The sequence below is a fragment of the Podarcis filfolensis genome, assembly GCF_964270895.1.
Source record: "Podarcis filfolensis genome assembly, chromosome: 6".
Taxonomy (NCBI): domain Eukaryota; kingdom Metazoa; phylum Chordata; class Lepidosauria; order Squamata; family Lacertidae; genus Podarcis; species Podarcis filfolensis.
The window spans coordinates 48917984-48939963 of record NC_139609.1 but is presented as its reverse complement, the minus strand read 5'-3'; the positions used below and the strand labels follow the sequence as shown (position 1 = coordinate 48939963).

The 21980-nt window shown below is 41.0% G+C and overlaps 1 protein-coding gene across 3 annotated transcripts in view; it reads right to left on the bottom strand.

The window, feature by feature from the left end:
* The window catches only part of TESK2 (testis associated actin remodelling kinase 2), a 56361-nt gene extending 35668 nt beyond the window's left edge, over nt 1-20693 (bottom strand). Inside the window, exons 1-4 of one of the 3 annotated variants that reach the window (XM_083619858.1) lie at nt 20157-20693; nt 18602-18688; nt 10385-10692; nt 489-610 (exon numbers count right to left, since the gene is read on the bottom strand). In XM_083619858.1, coding sequence (XP_083475984.1) covers nt 489-610; nt 10385-10606 — 344 coding nt within the window. In that variant the 5' untranslated portion in view covers nt 10607-10692; nt 18602-18688; nt 20157-20693. The remainder of the gene's footprint in view (nt 1-488; nt 611-10384; nt 10693-18601; nt 18689-20156) is intronic. The other 2 variants (XM_083619856.1, XM_083619857.1) reach the window with 2 other exon arrangements.
* Between the last annotated feature and the right edge of the window lie 1287 nt (nt 20694-21980).

Here is a 21980-nt window from a genome sequence, read left to right as displayed (position 1 = left end):
ATCCTCTTGTGCTCCCCTATGCAAAAGTGATTTATACATTTATAGTACATAAACTTGCAGACACATCTGCTCAATTTGCATTTTATCAACTGCAGATGACAGGGCAGCTGTATTCAGTTTTTACTCAGAGCAGTCCCACTGAAATTAATGGACCCATATTAGTTATGGTCATTAATTTCAAAAGGTCTACTCTGAGTAAAAGTTAGTGGAATACAACACATAATATTTAATTAAGAATGCAGAAGGCCAGAAGAAAGCTAGTCAAAATTATTGTATAAGCTAATAGAAATGTATTTGGAATCAGGATGAGTCTGGGAATAAAGGGATAAACAAGAGTCTAACCACTGATCCAAAACTTAGCTCCGAAGTTTTGAGAGACAGTACGTGAATATTCAACTTTACCTCCACAAACATGAAGGATCATAAGAGATGGTACATGAAACTTGATTTGCATTCCCACATACAAACATACACCCCACCTTTCTTACTTTAATATGTTTGGATGTGAAAGTCTATTCATGAGCTGGACTTCTTTCAGCATATTTGCTCTGTTGCTGCTTAGTGTGTTCATCTTCAAAGCCATAACCTGATCAGATACTTTGTGCCGCACCTAAAAGACAACCCCCGAAAAAGAAGCTATGAGTCACACAGTGAAAATGAATGGAAACAGTAATGGGCCTAACACATCTCAATAAGTTAAAATTACATTCTCTAATATGAAATGTGGCACAATAGTAGTTAATCACCTTCTACAGATATTTAAAAGCATTTCTAAAACTTCAGAGATGTGCTTATGTAACAATGGATTCCTTGCTGGTTCTCTTCCACTTTCAAGTAGACTATGTTAATTTATAGTAAAGCTGAGTAAGGGGAGTCGGGGCGGAGGAAGGGGAGCAGGCCGTCCCGGTGTCACCACTGAGGGGGGGTGACAAAATGCCAGGCGGCACTCACCGTGGGGCCTGCAGTGCACCCGAGCCACATATCTCTCCTGGGAGAGACGCAGTGGCTTGGGAGCACGCAGGCTCCGCGCTGCCTAAACGGTCCACCCGCTGTCTCCCCCCCAGCTGCAGGGTGACTGAGTGGGAGGAGGCAGGCAGACTCCAGAGGCCCTGTGGCACCCCAGGCGCCCGAGCGGCTTCCTCCGCAGTTGAGGGGAGTATTGCCAACACCCTAAGACTCCACACAAATTGCCCTTTAAGTTAAGTTACCCTTCTCTATTCCAATTTTGCAAGTGGTCACAAGTGTTTAAGGCAGGTCCAAAGTTGGGGTTGCATCCAAGTAACTTTCACACAATGAAATTAGTGGACCTAAATTACCGGTAGTCATGCCCATTCATTTTGATGGTTCTAATTTGAGCTGCACCAACACTGGATAAAACCCTTAATCTTTAATTGCATGGAGGATGCTAGAAATGGTCTCTACATAATGAAGTTTTCACATCAGCACCATAACATGTAGCAAAAGCCATTACTTGTTCTACAAATGAGGTCAGAAAAATTAGGGAAGTCAGAAAAACTTGGGGAAAGTTGTGTCCCTCTTTTCAGTTTCCCCCTATTTGTTTCTGCAAAATTGAGGGAGGGCAGAAAGCAATGGGGGGGATCAGCCCCCACAGCTCTGTCTTTTCCCCCAGGCTTTCACATCTCTATGCGATTCTTCCAAAAAGAATCACAGGTTGGCCAGTGCCACAGCAAAGAAAATAATCCACATGCATAATACCTTGTCTGACCCAACTGCACTAACTTCCAAGCAGTTTCTGGGCTCAATTCAAGGTGCTAGTTTTATCCTATAAAGTCTTATACTGCTCAGGACTTCATGCCTTACAGAATGAATTTTTCCATACGAGCCCAACTATGCCCTGAGAAGAGCGTCAAAGGCCTTTCTATGAGTGCCCTCTCCAGCAGTTGTCTGAAGTGTGGAGATGAGAGAATGTTTCTCATCTTCAAGATAATTTAGTGTTGTTTTTTTCATTTGCAGCAGTTCGTTGTGCCCTCTTCCCTCTTTGGGGGCTATTTGTGGTGGTTAGACTTACGTTAGGGGATAGAAGGATAGCTTTTATGGTTTGATTGCCTTTTATTGTGCTTTACTTTTAATTATTTTGTTTTTTATCTGTAGTATAGAGTATTTCACTACTATTTTTAGTCACTTTCAGACTCTTGAGCACAGCAACCAATAATAGTAAGTGGAAGAATTTCCAGTTTCGGTGACACACTGTAAATAACCCACAGACTTGAATCAAGCCTGCAAAGTCCAAAGCTCTCATATCTGAGTTACCAAATTAAGTCATTTATAGGACTGAACAACAAAAATTGTCTGAGCAATAAAAGTAAAAAAGTGCAACAATAAGCATATAGTAATCTAAAACTGAGCATTAAGTCATAACCAAATAAGATAAAACCAAATCAAATCAAATTGGTTTTCAGCACTGCAATGCTGACCGTATAGAGTGAAAGGGAAGGCCTTCTCTGCATATTCTGTGTTATTGGCATTTACGCTGAACAAGACCGTTCTAACCCACCCCGATTTATGTAGAGCCTTGAAAAACCTGCCTGATACCTATTCTTCTCTTGTGTCACAGGTACTTTAGATCCATAGCTGGTTGTTTTTTTCACAAGCAAACTGATTATAAACCAACTTGGAAACAGTAATGCAATCAATTAACTAAACATTTGCTACTCTATTTCTGCAGTAAAATCCTTGATTGTTTCCATGGTGTGTACATACATTTATTTTGTCCTACTTTCATATCTGGTCAAATCTATTGTGCAGGTTTTTAAGTTCCTATCGTTCCACACTATATTTCCCACTATACATAGCTTTGAGCCAGTGAAACACAATTTGTATATTGTCCTATATTAAGATCCGCATACCCAAGAAAAAAGTTAGCCTGCCAAATATTTTAGAAGGTTAATTTTTTAAAAGTAGCCTGAAGACATGCTTAACAGAAGATCAATTTTATGTGCATTTTCTTCTGCTGGAACTGAAGCTGCATTTATGTCAAGCCTTGCCCCCCCCCCAAAAAAAAATCTGAAGAGAAGATGGAGTGCAAGTCATTCATCAGTAGGCTACTGGCAACTAGTGCTGGAGTAGACTAATGAAAAGCACATGCATAATAGCAAAAGCATTATTTGTGAAATGACTTCTTGAGAAGAAATTACTACATTGCTACTGGGCTGCATGGAGAGTGGGGTGCTTTTAACTTTGTGATAAATGTAAATGCTTTCTATAGCATGTACAGAAAGGAGCATGCTTTTATATTAGAAATACATTTGTCAGTATTTGTTAAGACATATCACATATAAAATGCTGAATATAATCCCTATGTTCTGCAATCATGGGAAAAGGAATTTAAGTTCTTGACTTCAGTTTAATCTGCACAGTGTTCCCTTTCCCCTCAATGTTTCTGGGTTATTTCAACAAATAACAGCACTGTCAAATGAAATGCTGAGGAGAAAAAACAGCACACAGACTACCCTTACTCCTTCAAAAGTTCATCGATATATAAAATAGCTCCTGCCAAACATATCTGCAGAAACTAGAAAAAACAAATAAGCATTATATCAACAACTTTGTTTTCTTTTTAGAAAACAGGAGAAAAATATTGGTCTCTAAAGCAGAAACCATTTATATGTTGGGTATTTAAAAAAGGAAATTCAATTTACAATCATTTTAGTATATCTCATAGTTAAGCAATTTGAGAATTCTTGTTTATACTAGGTAATCAGATGAGCAAGGGAAGAATATTCACCTCCAATTTAGAACCCTTTCTTCTTAGTTATATGCCAGACATACTGAAAGGATAAATATAAAAAAGACACCCCATCAGACTGACAGGTAAAGAAAGGATGCCAAGGAAACCCAAAGAAAACTGTCTTTGAGCTATTTTACACCTCTCCAGCTTAAAGAATACAAAAACTTCACAAGAGTTTTTCTTCACAAGAATGAAAAAGAGGAAAGTATTTGAGCTGTACAAACTAGTGGTAGGGGTAGCTGGTTACAAATGCCTATTGCTGTGCATTAAGTATTACAAGGCAATTGCAACTTACATGAAGGTTATGTTACCGGGGGTTGGGCATAAAGGCAAAATCGCACAAAGTCAGAATGAGCCTTGGAACAGCCCATACTGTACAAGATATGGCAAGGGAAAACCCTTCACAGAAACAGTTTTTAAACCTGCTTCTGGGCAACTTTGTACTGTACTAGCTTAGTGAGCTTCTGCTCACAAAACTTCGAATGCAGCTAGATAGAAATTATGTTGGACAGTTTGTATACCAGGCTACTAAAATTTCTTCCTTTTTCACAGTATTAGCATACTGTATTTTGTTTCCACAAACTCTGCTGTGAAGCATGACCATGACACATAAATGAACTGATGCATTGAACTAGGAAACTTACAGGCTGCATTATTAGATAAGGAATTTCAATTGGAAGCCTGCTAAATATTTAATTTCATTTTCCAGTGGATTTTAAGTGGTAAAATAAGACATTTAACTGTAATTGATGGTACACAACATAAACATGCAATTATGGAGCCATTCCCCTCAGGGAATTCCCAAGATCAATGCTTATTAAAGTAATCTATCCTGGTGACCACAGTAAAGCATCTCTATTATGGTCACAAAAGCCACAATTAAGCACTTGCTCATTTTTTTACACGAAACTAAGTTGATTTAGAAGATTTACACTTAGACAAGTCAATAAGGATAAAAAATATAAAATGTTCCTTGAGTTACCAGTCATTTAAAGGATTGCTTTATTTGCTTTTAAATGTTTTTATGTTGCTGGACCTGATGATTTATGAGAGGGAGGTATATAAATACTTTTATAACCAAAGATAAGCACATAACTTGCAAATCACACCAACAGAGGTTTCCACAGCAACAGAAGGGGAAATAACTTTCTTTTTAAAAATAAAAAATGCCTGAAAAGGAAAACAGAAAGCACCCACCCACCCCAAATAGTCCTCAGAAGATTGTCCCTTTTAGTTAGATTTAAGAGGAAAACTCTCCTCTTCAAATTCTGGAAACAATTCACATGAACTTGCACAAGCAAAAAGGAACAAACTGTGGCTGCAGGATGTTTACATTAGCAAACCTCATGTTCCAACTGTCAATTTAACCACCTCTTCTTCCCAATCTGTATTAGCAACTCTTATCCAAAACATAACATGCAAACAAATTACAGGACTACCCACTCTGCTTTTCAGAATGTAAGCAAAATGTGGAGAATAGCAAACACAACAGATTCCACAATTATTAGGCAGAGTTCAAATAATAATTTTACCCTATTAAGCCTCACTGTATTCCAAGTTTTCAAAACAGTGCCTTTTCTTCTTAAAATCACATTGTATAAGAAAATACTTGGCATTTTCCCAGTCGTTTTAAATTTGTACCACATTTCCTAAATAATACATGTACAATGTTCTTCACTTTGATTACAGCAAGACACTTTTCTTTAAAGCAGTTACTAAAAAATAATACTTTAAAGCAGTTAACTAAAAAATGATGCTTCTGTCCTTGAGATGCATTTCCTGTAAATGGGAAACTGCAATGCAGCACCTTTCAACTACTGTATACCCAGGTGGGACAACCTCTATGGCCTTGAAAGATGCCTAAGATTTTATTTGCTTTTATATCATATTTTAAAAGTAACTTCCCAAGAGTAAAGTTAGAGAATCTCAGTCTAGCACATAATACAAATCCTCAGTGTACTGATTCCCAAATGAAGTTGATTCCTTATAATATGTAATGTGCATATTATGCTGTATGCCATGCAGTCATTCAGCAGTTGCTGCTTTGTCATTTATTTTAATTTGTTCTCATATTTCTTCCCCCGCCTCGTCTTTAGCTATCTCAGTTATTAATTCAGTGTTCCCCCTCCCCCATTCTCATGCACAGAAGACCAAACTATGGTTCATGAAAATCTGAAAATCTACAAGTGCTTCCCAAAGTTAATCTACACACACACACACACACACACACACACACACACACAAGCACATATATGACTGGACAAGAAATGTATAAAGTCTACCATTTCAGAGTAGACTAGACTAAAATCCAAAACTAGGCTGCTCAAACAATGATTCTTCTCCATGAGCTGTCAGGTCAGAATACAGAAGGAAAATACATAATTAAAATATAAAAGAAAAGACCCAGTAAAGAAGATTTTAAAAGGAGAGGAAACTGCACCACTATTCAAACCCTGCATAACATCTCCCACCACCACCAACTGGTTATGCCAGCTGCAACTGTTGAGAGTTCAGGTCCGACAACACGTGGAGGGCCACAAGTTATCTACCCCTGTTCCAGTAACTTTCCTCAATTATTTTGAGCAAGTAGGCAATGTTCAAATATGTTGTTTTTGTTCTTCAGTGGATTGGAATAGGTCATAAGTGGAAGTTCCTATTCAAATAGATGGTTTGACAGTTTTTTAAAAAGAAAATAAATAGCTCCAAGATGTAGAAGCAGCTCGGACCTTCATTAAACAATGAAAACTCTGAAGATAACGTGGTTCTCTTCTCAGATATTGGTAGCAATTCCTTTGACCAATAAATGAAGTAAAACAAATGCAAAATGCAACAGCAGGGATCCAAAATGACACATACAGTATTCTTGCACTCAGGTGATTTTTCTCTTCCCATCCCCACCACCCTCAAAACCTTTCAGGACTGAAGGACACTCTGGAACACCAACTCACGTATAAGACATGAGCAGCTGCTGCTGAAAAGTAGCATTTTCTTTCCCCAACATGCACAAGTGTGCTTTTCCAGACACACAGGGAGGTGGGAAGTTTAGTGCTTAGAACTGGCAAGTGTATGCAGTCATGTTTCTGTGTCATGAATTCCTACTATGGTTTGTTTTAACGAAAAAAGACATTGAAACAAAACCTGAAGGCAGAAGCAGCCTCCCATAGATGTATGTGTTGCTGGATAACATACTCAGCACAAACTGCACTTCCCAGATGGCCTACATTGTCATGGGTATGACCCAAAATATCCAGAATCAAAAACACATGGAAAAGCCTTGCTTGTTCTGAACATTTCTGTTTTTCTTTGAAAAAGGAACTGGGCATATGGCAGCTCTCTTTAAGCTCAAGCATTAAAGGCTTTTGTTGTGGAAGCTAAAAGCTCCACAGTAAGTTCTCCCCACATACCCATATTATCTACACCTCATCAACTGCAGTTTGCTTTAAATATTATTGCCATTACTAAATGCAACAAGATAACTGGAGTACACAATAAATTCTATATATGGGCAAAATCCAGTTGAGGATTATTCTGTTTTCTCTGGAAGAAGCATAGCATCACAATTTTGTATGACCAAGGACTGCATAGTACACAAGCCTAGGCCAGGGTTTTAGTTTTATGAAGTAATTTTCACAATAGGTACATACTATGTAAAGCTTCAACACAAACTGGAATGCAATTAGAACAATATATTCAGACATTAAATATAGAATGTCTGCTGTAAATCAAAATTTGAGTAGGTAAAATGGCCATGCAGAAAACTTGTTAAACTTCTTCACCTCATTTAACAGTGGACCATGTAGATAGAGAACTTAGCTTATGCCACTCCCACATCTGCTCTAAGTAATATGTATTGCTATGCCATTGGACAAGATAAGAAAAAGAGTGAGAGTGAGAAAGTGAGAGTTCAATGACATTAATGGGTTACTCATACCATAGACCAGGGGTCTGCAACCTTTAAGACAAAAAGAGCCACTTGGACCCGTTTCCAAGTGGACAGGGTTCCACCCAAGTTGCAGGGTTCTGTCCCTACCTGCCTGAAGACATCGATTATAGTGCCAGTCCCCAAGCAGTCAGTGGTGGTATCTCTCAATGACTATAGACCAATAGCTTTAACATCTGTCGTTATGAAATGTTTTGAGAGATTGGTGCTAGATCATATTAAGGCTGGTCTTCCATCCACTCTAGACCCGTTCCAGTTTGCATACAGAAGAAACAGATCTACTGATGATGCTATTTCCATCGCTGTCCATACTGTACTGAGTCATCTAGAACGACAGGGAACCTACGCAAGGCTGTTGTTTGTGGACTACAGTTCTGCCTTCAATACAATTCTGCCAGACAGGTTATTTCTTAAAATGACCAATTTGGGTATACATCAGAAGATCTGTCTGTGGGTAAGGAATTTCCTGACTGATAGGCCGCAGACAGTGAGAATGGGACCTTACTATTCTTCTACTCTAGTATTAAGCACAGGAGCCCCTCAGGGATGTGTGCTAAGTCCCTTTCTCTATTCCCTGTACACATCTGATTGCACCCCACTGTATAAGTCCAACACAATCATCAAATTTGCGGATGATACAACAGTGGTGGGGCTCATTAGTGAGAACAATGAGACTGCTTATAGGAAAGAAGTACAGGGGTTAATTCAATGGTGTAAAGAAAACAATCTTATGCTTAACACCAAAAAAACCAAAGAACTCATAATTGACTTTAGGAGAAAGAAAAGTGTACTTTTACCATTGTACATAAATGGCGAGGAGGTGGAGAGGGTTGGTAGTTTTAAATACCTGGGCATTTATATCTCTGAGGACCTCTCATGGACTGCAAATATTAATATGGTTGTGAGGAAGGTGCAGGGGAGGTTGTATTTCCTGAGAATGCTCAGGGGATTGAATCTATCTCAGCACCTACTTCTGTCCTATTATCACAGTACCATCGAGAGTGTCTTAACCTATAGTGTATTATCGTGGTATGGGAGCAGCTCCGAAACGGATAAAAAAGCTTTACAGAGAATAATTAAAATTGCCCAGAATGTTATTGGGCTCCAACTACCAACCCTGGATGAGATCTTCACGTCTCGCACTTTGCAGAAGTCACATAATATCCTGAGAGATCCCACCCATCCTGCTCACAACTTCTTTGAACTGTTGCCTTCGGGCAGAAGATATAGGACAATGAAAACACGAACCACACGCCTTCTGAATAGTTTCTATCCAAGAGCTCTGATTGCACTAAATAATGATCTCAGGGCCAGTTGCAAGAAATAGCAAGCAGGGAGTAGGAAGGAATGAGATAGGTTTAGGTTATGTTATGCCTTAAATAGGTTATGTTATATTCTGGATTATGTTATGTTTTATAGATTATGTCTGAATAGGATGAGAGTGTTGGAGATACGTGTAAATGTGTATGTGAACCCGGTCTTTGGGGGGGTGTTTGATTTTCGTTGTTGTGTATACTGTGTATATACGGACAATGACAATAAATTTATCTTATCTTATCTTATCTTATCTTATCTTCCGAAGAAAAAACAACTGGGAGCCGCAAAACCATTGCATGCGCGCCGCTGCCCTCCGAGCTGACAGTGGGCGGGAAGGTGACGTCGGGATGGTGCGTGACTAACGCACGCACCGCCCCCATGCGACGTCACAGCCAGTACAGCACCCGCCACAGTGGGGAGTGTCGGGGCGCACAATGCGCCTCCTCCCCTCGCTAGTATCTGGCCCGGAGCCGCGGCAAAGGTGTAAAAGAGCCACATGCGGCTCCGGAGCTGCGGGTTGCCGACCCCTGCCATAGACCAAGGTCCTGCAGCCTCAATCCTTGTCATTAAAAAGTGGCAAGGGGCACACTTCAAATAATTCTTCTTACTGACCAGAGGCTAAAGGTGCATAAGAAACTAATCCAGTCAGTAAAAAGGGAAGATTGCAAGATTGGCTTATTTCCTCAGGCAGTCTTATCATCTCCTCAGACTTGTAATGTTTTGTCTATAAAATGTAATATGATCAGAAAGTGCGGTTTTTTTGTACAGCAACTTAAACCTGCAAAGGAAATTTGAATTGTCTGTCTCATGGAGTGGTCCAGTAATGAGATATTACTAAACCATTCTTTGAGGTAGGAAAAAGACTTGAAGATCATAATTCATTGGGCAAGATCTTATGCTTAGCTGCCAATTCATTCTGATCCCAAGTAGTGAAGGAGAATATATGTTGTTCTTTTGGATTGCCATTGGATGAGGTTTTAATTTTAACATCTTTTCTCCCTCCTGTTTTTACAGTTTCATGACGTTTTAATTTTTGGCCTGCAAGTCACCTTGCTTCAGTCTGAAAAATAGAGCTAGATATTTAAATAAAACATACACATTTCTGCAAGCTTTCCAACTTAAAAAATCTAAATGTATTCATGTATTTAGTATAGATATGTTACTCAGCTGCCAACCAGGTGTCTCATCTCACTGTACTTTAAGCTTTCCAGAAATACTCATAGATGTTAAATATTCCAAGGCATTTAAAGTCCCTGTTACTCAGTGATCTTAGGCAAAGCACAGTCAAAAGACCAACAGCAAGAGAATATTCATTCATAATTTGTTTAATTACTATATGAAAAATAGGGAAAGAGGAGAATTAAGGTCAGTCTACTCACCTTGAACACCTCAGAGAAGAAACCAGATCCTATTTTCTCACAAGAAAAGTCATCAAGTCGTGTAAGTCTTGAAAAGGCACTAATCAAGGCCTTGTATGAAGAAGTCCAAACTCTGCCCATCTGGGACACGTTCCCATCGCCTCCGCCACCCCCATCAAAATCTTCAACGCGCTCCAAGCGTGGTGGAAATCCTGCTATTGAATTTCGCTTACTCCGATCCATCTTGCAAACAATATGGTTCCTTTAGGAAGAAGAGGAGCTTTCACATCCTAGGTGCTCAATTTGTTTTTCTTCTCTCTGGCCGTATACTAAAAATGAAGGAAAAAGAATTGAACCATTTTCTTGTCCCAAATCTATTGATAGAATGGTCAAGATGAAGCTACAAAAGTATAATTCTACTTGGGTGGATGTGAAGGGGAAAAGGTGCACAATGCTTGATCCCAGGTTTGCAATCAATCTGTGGTCAGAATTGACTCTAGGGGAGCAGAGAATTTAGCTTCGCAAAACTTGGGGTACCTTTTCTTTTAGTCTCAAAAAAATCAATAACATTAATATCGTGAACTACAGTCATACCTCGGGTTAAAGATGCTTCAGGTTGCGTCCCGTGGCAACCCGGAAGTAACGGAACAGGTTTCGCCGCTCGTGCATGCACAGATGCTCAAAATGACGTCACGTGCATGCACAGAAGCGGTGAATCGCAACCTGTGCACACGTGGCTTGCGTTCTGCTCAGGTTGCGAATGGGGCTCCAGAACAGATCCCATTCGCAACCAGAGGTACCACTGTAATGGGATACTAAAGTGTTGCATATTTGCTTGCAAGGTTGAACACAAATGACTGCTGCCTTCTCTTGTCTTTTTGGCATCTGTTAAGGATGTTCCTCTTTCAACAAACCTTCTAAAATCTTTATACTAACTGCTATCTGTTTCAGTTCAAACTGGTTTTATGTGTTATAATATAACACTGGTGTGTTATAATATATGCAATTGTTTTAAATGTTTATATGTGCAACTGTTTTATTATTCTCTAAGTCACTTTGGGATTCCCTACAGGAAGAGATTCATAAATGAAAGAAAATAATAATTTCTCCTTTCACACACAGTGTTTAACTGAATTTTTAAAATATAGTTTAACATTTTAAACTTCTAATTTCAGAATGTGCTAGATCCCTGCACCCCATTCCAGCTAGAGCACGATGAATAGTGAAGCAATCCTCCACACACATATCTCAGCATGGTGAGGATGCAGTCAGTCCAACATAAAAAAGGTAAAGGTAAAGGACCCCTGATGGTTAAGTACAGTCAAAGGCGATTATGGGTTGCAGCACTCATCTTGCTTCAGGCTGAGGGAGCCAGCGTTTGTCCACAGACAGGTTTCTGGGTCATGTGGCTAACATGACTAAACCGCATCTGGCACAACAGAACACTGTGATGGAAGCCAGAGTGCACGGAAACGCCATTTACCTTCCCATTGCAGTGGTACCTATTTATCTACTTGCACTGGTGTGTTTTTGAACTGCTAGGTTGGCAGAAGTTGGGACAGAGCAATGGGAGCTCACCCCATCGTGCAGATTCAAACTGCCGACCTTCTGATCAGCAAGCCCAAGAGGCTCAGTGGTTTAGACCACAGTGCCAGCTGCTCTCTGCAGCTGTGCCTGTGCTGTGATCCCTGCTTGCCCCAGAGATTCAAGGGAGAGCTCTCTCAAGAGCCTGCAGCAATGTGTTGCACTACTGATCCGTAGTTGATATTTTCACCTGAAGTTTACAGTTGGGAGTTTTTTAGTTTAGACGGGGGGCATAACAGAGGGGTGTAAAATTATACATGGAGTGGAGAAAATGGATAAGGAAAAGGTTTTCTTCCTCTCTCATAGTATTAGAATTTGGGGGCATCCAATGATTCTGGTTATTAAAAGAGTCAGTACAGACAAACGGAGCTATGGAATTTGTGATGGCCATGAATTTGGATGGCGTTGAAAAAGGATCAGACAAATTCATGGAAGATTGCTAGTATTTTTCAAGAGAGATTAAAGGGCACACTGGAACTTCAGGTTTGTGCAATTAAAATTAAAGTCCTCTGACTAGCACTACAGATCCACTTTAAAAACTCAGACTTTCTGCAGATTACTAAGTGATGAGGAAAACACATTGAAAAGTGTAAGATGAACAAATGATGACCAAGATATGTAAGCAGAATGAAATCTCATTGAGATAAAACTGCCCCATAAACAAATCAGAACAAGTGTTCAGTAAATACCAGGCATAGTCTATCTGCCACATAAGCTTTGTGCAAGCAAATTAGGGAGAATGCCAAACAAGCAGGTGGACTATAGGAGCCTTAAGGCCATTAATGGCTACTAGCCATGACGGCTATGTTCTATCCCCACTGTCATAGGCAGTATGCCTCTGAATAGCAGTTCCTGGGAATCACAAGCGGCAAGAATGCTGTGGCCCTCATGTTCTGCTTTTAGGCTTTTCTTAGGCATCTGGTAGGCCACTTTGGCCTGACCCAGTAGGACTTTTATTATGTTGTTACCTAGAAGAATTGTAGCAATTCACTCACAAGGCCACTCAACCACTAACCTAGAGGTCACTGCCATGATGCCCATTAAGGCCTTATCTGGTGCCCCAGAATTAAGAATGATCCTCAGATTCCCAGTTTTCATTTTAAATAGATTTTATAGCATTTTCAGAATAAGAGATATGAGGTAAATGCCCAGACACCATTATTTGCTTTTGTACCAAATCAGCCTGTTCAACCCTTTCCATGCTTTACTACCCCCACCGTATTTTTTGGTCACCTTGCACATTTCGCTGGTACTGGGGAATGCTCCCTGTTGTCAATAAAAAGCAGCAGCAGCATTGTATTTGAGGGGGGAAATCAGTATTGTTTAATCTTCACAATCAGAATTTCTGGGGGTAAGGAGCAGCAATGACTATGTTGTTGTTGTTTAGTCGTTTAGTCGTGTCCGACTCTTCGTGACCCCATGGACCAGAGCACGCCAGGCACTTCTGTCTTCCTCTGCCTCCCGCAGTTTGGTCAGACTCATGTTTGTAGTTTGTAGCAATGACTATACCCGCCCTATTTTTGGGTTTTGCCATGCTCACCTGCCCCCATGGCAGCCAAGCAGTATAGAAATGAAAATGATGATGGTGATGATGGTGGTGGTGTGTTATGCCTCTCTTCCTTATGGTAGCCAGAGGTATCACAACAATCAATCAACATAAATATTGTTAAATCTTGTGATTGATGATCACAAGACTTTCTCAAAATTTAAGATGTGAATGCTAGTCTAAAAAAGTTAGTGCCCACTGTATTAATCTATTGGATTGCCTTGGTATGTCATTTATAGGTAGTTTATCTTGCTTCCACCTTTCTCTGTAAGGCAAGGGAAATTTTTCACCCACAAATTATCACTTTTTACAATGCTTTGAAGATGCGGTATCAGCATCTTCTACATCTTACCTTTTGTGAAGTATTTTAAATGCATAGCCTCTGTCAGTGATTAACTGCTTCTCCAAAAAGAAAACTCCTAGTTTTAGCTAGCGCTATCATATTTCTCACTTCCCACAGATGGAATCAGTCCCAAGAGGTGACCTTCTTTACCCTGTACTATTCTGGTTCAGGCAGAGCCTGTCACTACATAGTGTACTAGTTTGGTGGAAATTAATTCACATTATAAAAGGACGTCTCACATTAGCAAAGCAAAGTCTAAACCCAATAAAGTGACCAGGCATCAACTTTCTGAATGGAGCCAGGGAGTCTCAAATTTATACTTCACACCAGACAGACTGGTATTTTTAATCTTGGAACGTAGTTGTGGTGCAAAAACAAACAAACAAAAAACCTCACACAGAATTCATTCCTTCAGTGCTTGTGCCAGTTAACATGTAGGGAACTTTCAACTACTATAACCAAATTAAAGAACACAGTTACAATTGCCCATTCTAATTCTCTAATCTGGACCTAGCTTGCCTCCCCAAGAAGATGCCCCCCAAAAAACTGAATTTCACATCTCTCTGGTGCAACTGAGGAAGGTGGAAGATGGATTAGTGTGTATACCATGAATTGCAGCTTGTGTCTTCCAAAAAGTGAGAGCATTACATGTTTCTCCCCAAACTACATGCACTATCCCATTATTCACTTCTACCTACCCAAAAGTTTTCATACTTGCTCAGGCCCTGCACCCATGACACCTAAATGTATCTTTCGTGTTCAGAGGCAGTATATACCAAATGCTATAGAAGAACAGGGCTAACTGTACAGTACTCTCATGACCTACTTGAATTCCCAGAGACGTTTTATTGGTCACTGCTGGAAACAGGATGCTGAACTAGATGGAATACAAAGCAGTGGTGGGACCTGAACCCCAAATTTGCTCTTGAAACATTTTACGTAAGACAAGCGAATGTGTTTGACACAAGTGAATTGCCCAAGGCTATGAACAAAGTACTGTACAAGGCAAATGTGAGGTCTATGCTACAAACATTAAATTCCTCAAATCAATTTCCCTTTTACTTTACTCTTGAACACTTATTTCCTTCTGCTTTCTTTCAACCCATTTTTCTGTTACCACCTGCCTAACTCTCCTTATATGCAACCACTCTTCTCTTCCTACAACTTAAGAAAACAGGACAGCATAAAAGTCAAAGGGCATCAGTTGTCCAATCAACAGCTGTGCACCAGCATCCTGATCACCCTCCTGCCTCTACAATCACTACCTTCCATTGTATTTTAGTGGAGGCAGTCATGCACTACTCAGTGCAAGACAATAGGGGCCTGTAAATCCTTTTAGCATTCCTGTACATGCCCTGATAACTCAGAGGCTGTAATTATTTTAAAATATTTTTTCCCTTCAATTTGACAGATTTTAAAGTGAACATGTTTTCAGAAAGCTCCTCGCTAAATTTTATTTTATTTCAATTACGTGACTGCATATCAATTTCCAATAATTTTAAAAACTAATATTTTTGAATGACAAACCTGCCAGCATATTGGATATACTGTAAAGTTGTAATTACCCAAATGTGAAACTCAATAGATGACTTACAGTCAGTTACAATTACAATCTCCCACTCTGCTTTGTAAGGTTATGGGATGAATGAAATAAAATAGTCCACATAAGCCACCCTGAGTACCCTTGAAGGAAGATAATGTACCAGGATAAAACAAATAAAACCAGGTGTGTTTATTTTTTTATTCCTCTTCAATCTTGTGTTCCTGTTCAGATATGCCTACAGTTACAGCATATACTAATAGAAGCTAGCCATGTGGTTTACTCCAGAAGGGAGAGAGCAGAAGTTCTCCAGAAACAGTTGTAGAGCACAGAAATACTTGGGAATGCCAGTTCTTAAATGGGAGGTGTATTTGTGTGTAACTTTCCTACCAAGATGCGTGAAAAGAGCTGACATTTACAAAAGAGCATTCTAGACTTCAAAAAATATTTGATTGTGATCAAAGGACAAAGTAAGCCAACTTTTTATTTTCAGACCCCTGCAATAATCTGCCTTTGTTTTGTCTGGAGCTAATGGGAGGTGTAACCCCAAACACTTGGAGGGCAATAGCTAACACGGTAAACTATTGAACAGCTCAGTGGCCCATATTTCTCATTATCCTGACCTACACAAGATGCTTCAGGTAATTCCCATTCTGCCTGCCCAAAGTGCAGGCCAGCAGATATAATACCCCATGGATTTCCACCAGCTGTAACCTGTAGAAAACCCCATACTGGGTATTCCAGACAGGGAGAGATTGAACATGTCCAGAATTTTCTAGTTCCCAATCTAGGCCTGACAGCTACACCAGAGCAGGTTTTACCTGGTCCCCACCTTCCATTGCAGACAGCAGGGGCAGCAGGGCTACGGATGCAACAGTGGTTCCATTCCTCAATTACACCCTGCTGCTGCTCAGCCAGGGTTAGAATAGCTCTGTCAATTTTAACAGGAATCCATGTCTGTAGGAGTATTATCAGCATAAGCAAATCTAAGGTAACAAAAGGATTCATTGCAGAACCAGAGGAAAGACAGACTTTCTGGAAAAATGAAAGTATGAGCAGAAGCCTAGCCCTGTGGGTAAGGAAATTGGACAGATAGTGCTTTGTTATTCATCCACACAAGGAACAGTCATTGTCAGCTTTTATTTTTCAATTTACAGGATATCAGAACCTAACAAAAGCCACAATGGAAGCATGACAAAGTCAGTGGACATAGCTTATTCAAAATATTTTTGTTCTCTTGAATTATGGCTTACAACAATGCAGACTTGGGCACCTACAGAACACTTACAGAAGTGCAAACATAGCAATTTAAACACAGGGTTGTATCCAATGTTGTCTGTGAATAAGCAAAGCAGACTTCTGCTCACACAACAATGACACTTCAGTCATTTGAAAAAAGAATAATAATAAAAAAGTGAACAGGCAACTTGTTTGATTATTGGTGAGCAATCTTATCTAGGTCATGGTTTATAGAGGAAAGGTGCAATCTATATGCATTTACTTCACCACCATCTCTCTCCCCTGCACCTCCAAAGCTGCTCTGGAGGTTTGGGAAAGAAGTGGACATTGCGCAAGCCAAAGTCCACTTGCACAACATTGCATTCCATCCATGTGCTACAGCTAAAGACATTATTAATAAGAGTTCTACACTTCAGTCATTTGAAAAAAATAATAATAATAAAAGTGAACAGGCAACTTGTTTGATCATTGGTGAGCAATCTTATCTAGGTCATGATTTATAGAGGAAAGGTGCAATCTATATGCATTTACGTCAGCATGTGTTCTGCTATCAAGATGCAAGTCCGCAAGAGCCTTTCCAGACTTATCCTTTCACTGACAAATAGTTGTTGCAAGATATCTTTCTCACAGCTAGCACTTCAACTGCAGGAAAGTCATATTCACACAGGAGAAATCCGTAACTTTATTACTCCAGCAGTCCACCTAATGGTTAGTGCCCACAACAACTCTCATGATGGAAATGCTCTACATACACCGTACCATTTTTTAAAAATTAGACTGATTAAGTGGCTGAACCAGGCATAGGCAAACGCAGCTCTCCAGATGTTTTGGGACTACAACTCCCATCACCCCTAGCTAACAGGGCCAGTGGTCAGGGATGATGGGAGTTGTAGTCCCAAAACATCTGGAGGGCCAAGTTTGCCTATGCCTGGAACAATACTTACTGCAGTGATCATTTAACTTGTTTAATATTACAAACTTGGAAACACAAGCAAGCTACCTCCCTACATATTTTTTGTATTATGTATAATTTCCCCTATCTAGTATGCACTCTTTTTTAAAGGCAAAAGCAGTGAACAGGCAATCCCGCCAGAGCACAGCTTCCCTTATGTATCCTATGAGACATGAAATTGCATTGCTGGTGCTGGACTGGGACTGGAATATAACATCAAAACTGTTTTCCTTTTTTTAAATCACCAGGAAATGCCCTAAGTTACACAAAGCAAGGCTTGGCTACAAATAAGGACCTCACAAGTGACCAGTCACAAGATATAGTTAGAGACCACATATCTCACCAATTACAAGAAACTGGTGACAGATAAGAGAATATGGCTGTTACCATTATGTCCTATGACTGTGTTAGACTAGATGTACTGAATCAGATCCAGGGTCCAGGCCTTATGCTCTTAAATATGAGTGCATAGTCAGGATTGTTTAATACACATTAGTTATGCTTTAACTGTGAAGAGGTCCCAAGTATATAGTCTCACTTTGTAAATTAAAAACATTTCAGTAGAACACAGTTGCCTGAGAACAGTCGACTGCTGATTTACATTATCAATCCTCTACACAAAGCTGTTTCTTTTCTAAAGCATCAATTTGCAAAACAGTATATAAAATGCAAAGTTCCTGTGCGCATATGCAAGTAGTAATTCCAGACAGAAACCAAAATGCCAACAGAGAATGGCCCATTGTCCCCTTCCTATTCTATTGTTATTGAAAATGTTTCCTTGGTGGGATTTTTTTATTTTACTCTTGCCACAACCTATCATATATATTAGGAAACAAACTCAAATAGCCAAGTTTTCATAGAAAACCAGAGTACAGATTCTTAGATTAGGAAAAATATTTATACAGTATCTACACTTTTGCAACCAATATTGTCCTTTAGAACGCCCGTCTACTATCATATTCCCTATAACTATTCTATTCATTTTCTCCACATCATACTTATTTTACATCACTATCATGCCATCATTTACTTGCCTTTTTCTAAACTAAAAAAGTCCCAAATAGTGTCATCTTTCATCATAAGGGAGTTGCTCTATCCCCTTTTCATGTAGTAGTTTGCCTCTAAATGGAAGTGAAGCAAACCACTATTATAAAAGAATGCTTAGATGAACAGTATACTCGCTCAGAAAAGTAATACATCTTACACTAAATATTGTAGAATATATATATAATATAGCCATTATTCTTTAATATGCATTTCTTTAAACTCAAGAGAAATGGCAGAAAAAATGTTATTGAAATGGTGAGACATGTGACACACACTTCACCATTTTCACTCTTTCACACCAAGAACAAACAATGAAAGTATTTATGATGCATACACTAATGTAAAAGGCCTCTGAATGCCTTATCTCAGGTTTTAAATTGCAAAAGTCTTATTTACTTTGTAGATCTACAAAGCAAGGTAGGGCTGGAATTCAAGTGCAATTCAAAAAAATGTTTTATTCAGAATTGCAGATACTGAATTCTATGTAGCTTTCTAACAAATAGAAAACTTCAACAACAAACTTTACAAAAACTATAGGAACAATGTCAAAGAAAAAGTGTGTCAACTTCAGAGGCAATTAATCAACAACCTAAATAAGTGACCAAAAGTATATAGTCCTACTCTACATACGACAATTTATTATACCTTCCATTAAAAGCAAACCCATGTGCAACATAAACAAAGACAAAACGATAATTAAACCATCACAGTGAGCATTCAACTTTCCCATTCAAGTAAGAGCAGCCCTTTTCATGGAAACAACTACCCAGAAGCAACAGCAGCAGAGCTCTGGGATTAAGCATCGCTGGATATTTCCAATTGCATCTTTCAAAGCATCCCAGCAAAGACAAACCTTCTGAACCAAAATCAGTAAGATGATGAGATTCATTACTTGAAAAGTTCTGGGCATTAAACGGCATGGAGGCGGCTGGCAGAGAGAAAAAGAAAAAGGCAAGGAAGTCATCTCCCCCCTTCCCCTTCATCATCTTTACCTCACACCCTCAGCCAGGTGGCTATACTCCTCCATCTTTGACCAGTTCCTCCCCTTGGGGACCAAAAGAAAGGCTTTGCATTACTTTTTAGGGCTTTTTTTTAAGGGAAAGAAGAGAGAATGGGAGTTCTCCAAAGTGCTGTCAAACTACTAAAGAATCTCCTCGCCCTCGTGTTCCTGCCCTCGCACTTTTCCTTCACAACACTCCCACAAAATGCACAACTCGGGACAGCCCCCCAACCTTTCTCTACCTAAGAGGCCCCCAGCCTCGCTCCTCAGGCTCCCGTCTTCAGGAACTCACTCTGTGACAGTCATGTTCCTCAACATCACCACAAAGGGGGTGGGAAGGGGAGGGGGCGTTTTCCACGCTCCTTCCGCGCCTCAGAACTCGCTGCCGTCGGGGGCCCTGTCCGCTAATCCCATCCCCGCTTCCCGGCTCATTGTCACCCCCCCTCCACAGCCCCCCCCCCGCATCCCACGCGCGAACCAGCCTCTCTCGCCTCCGCCCCCACGAAGCGCCCGCCCTCGCCCCGGACCTCGCTCTTCTTTACCTGCCTCAGAGAGGAGGGGCGGTGGGCTCCGCGCACCCAGAAACGGCTCATATTCACCCGCTCCTTGGGAGGCGACCAAGACTCCAGCAGCGCTTCAGCCGGGGGAGGTCTAACGCCCCGCCGTGAACGTCCGGGCGGGGCGAGGGGGCGCAGAGACAGGGCGACCCGAGACTCCTTCTTCCAGAGGGAACGGCAAGGCTGGGCCGCAGCGGCCTCGGGCCCTTCCCCACCCCCCTGCCCGCCGTCCTCCGCAGCGCCGAGGAAATGAGACGACGCACTTTCACACCAGTCCAGCGGCCGCCGCAGACCAACTGAGTCGCCTGTCTGGCTCGAAGCCACCACAAGACGGAGAAGGGCGGAGCTAACCTTCCTCCCCCTGCTATATCCGCCAATCCGCATGGACCAGAGTCTGATTGGCGGCTCACGCGGCTAATCATATCGAAGACTTAAGCACGGTCGAGGTGTGGGTCGCCTTTTGGTTAGCGAAAGAGCGCTTGAGTGACAGGCCAGCTTGACTCAAGCGCAACAACAGCTTCGGCCGAAGCCTGCGAAAGGGCGGGGAAGAGCGAACGGAGGAGGAGGAGAAGGCGGGTTGCTAGGGGAGCTTCAGAACTATTGGCCGTCAGTCGAAGGCGGATGATAAACAGGGCGTCAGGCCAATGAGAATGTGCTTACCAGAGACTGCAAAGCCTGGGAGCCAATTCTAAACTGTTTACCCGGGAGGAGGGATAATACAGCTGTCAACACGGGCTCAGACCTTAATTAGTGCTGAGAGACAGTGAAGAGTCATGAACTGCCTGGGCGCTGGACGGGGGTGGGATCAAGATTTGCTGAGTGGGCGTTTGGATATGCAGCAGCGTTTCTAGTAATAAAAACACACACGTGCACGCGTAATAATAATGGTTAATTTGTGTATTACTGTGTCATGAGATGCCCAAAATCTTCCTGACACAGCACATGTGGAAGGCGTTGAGGCATCGCTCCTGGTGTGTGCAAGTTGCCCAGGTCTCACTGCCATAAAACTGTGCGCTCAACACATAAACCTGGTAACCCTTCATCTTGGTATTGCCATAGTTGCCTTGCCCACATTCCCAGCATGTTTGCACTCCTGTCTCTGCAAGATCTACACTGGCTTGGTCATGTCCACAGAATGGAAAATGGCAGGATCCCCAAGGAAGTGCATTACAAAGATGTATGTAAATGTGAGAAGAAGGCTGGCAACATTAACTGTGCTGTGTGGTAATTCCCCGCAGATGACCCACAGTGCCTGGAGACAAGTTGTGTATCCACAGCAGTGATCAGTCAAGGAATGATTACTGGGAGGAGCACAGAAAGAAGAAACACCATGATACAGCTGCATCAGCACAACCAGATGCCTTCATCTGCCCCACCTGCACCAAAACATGTCTCTCTCATATCAGTCTCTACAGCTGCATCAGCACTGTAACCCTCCAATGACCTGAATTCACCCCTGACGGTGCACTCTTCCACTGTCTCCTGAGACAGAAGGACGGCAACCAACTACAGTGGTACCTCAGTTTACGAACTTAATCCGTTCTGGAAGTCTCTTATTGAACCAAAACCGTTCTTAAACCGAGGTGTGCTTTCCCTAATGAGGCCTCCTGCCGCCGGTGCCCTTCCACCATTTGGATTCCATTCTTAGACAGAGGTAAAGTTCGCAAACCGGGACACTACTTCCGGTTTTGTGGCGTTTGTAAACCGAATTGTTTGTAAACAGGGCTGTTCTTAAATGGAGGTGCCACTGTATTAGCATATTAAGATACATAAATTAATGGCAGTTCTGTGTGTCCATTGCCTAGCAAT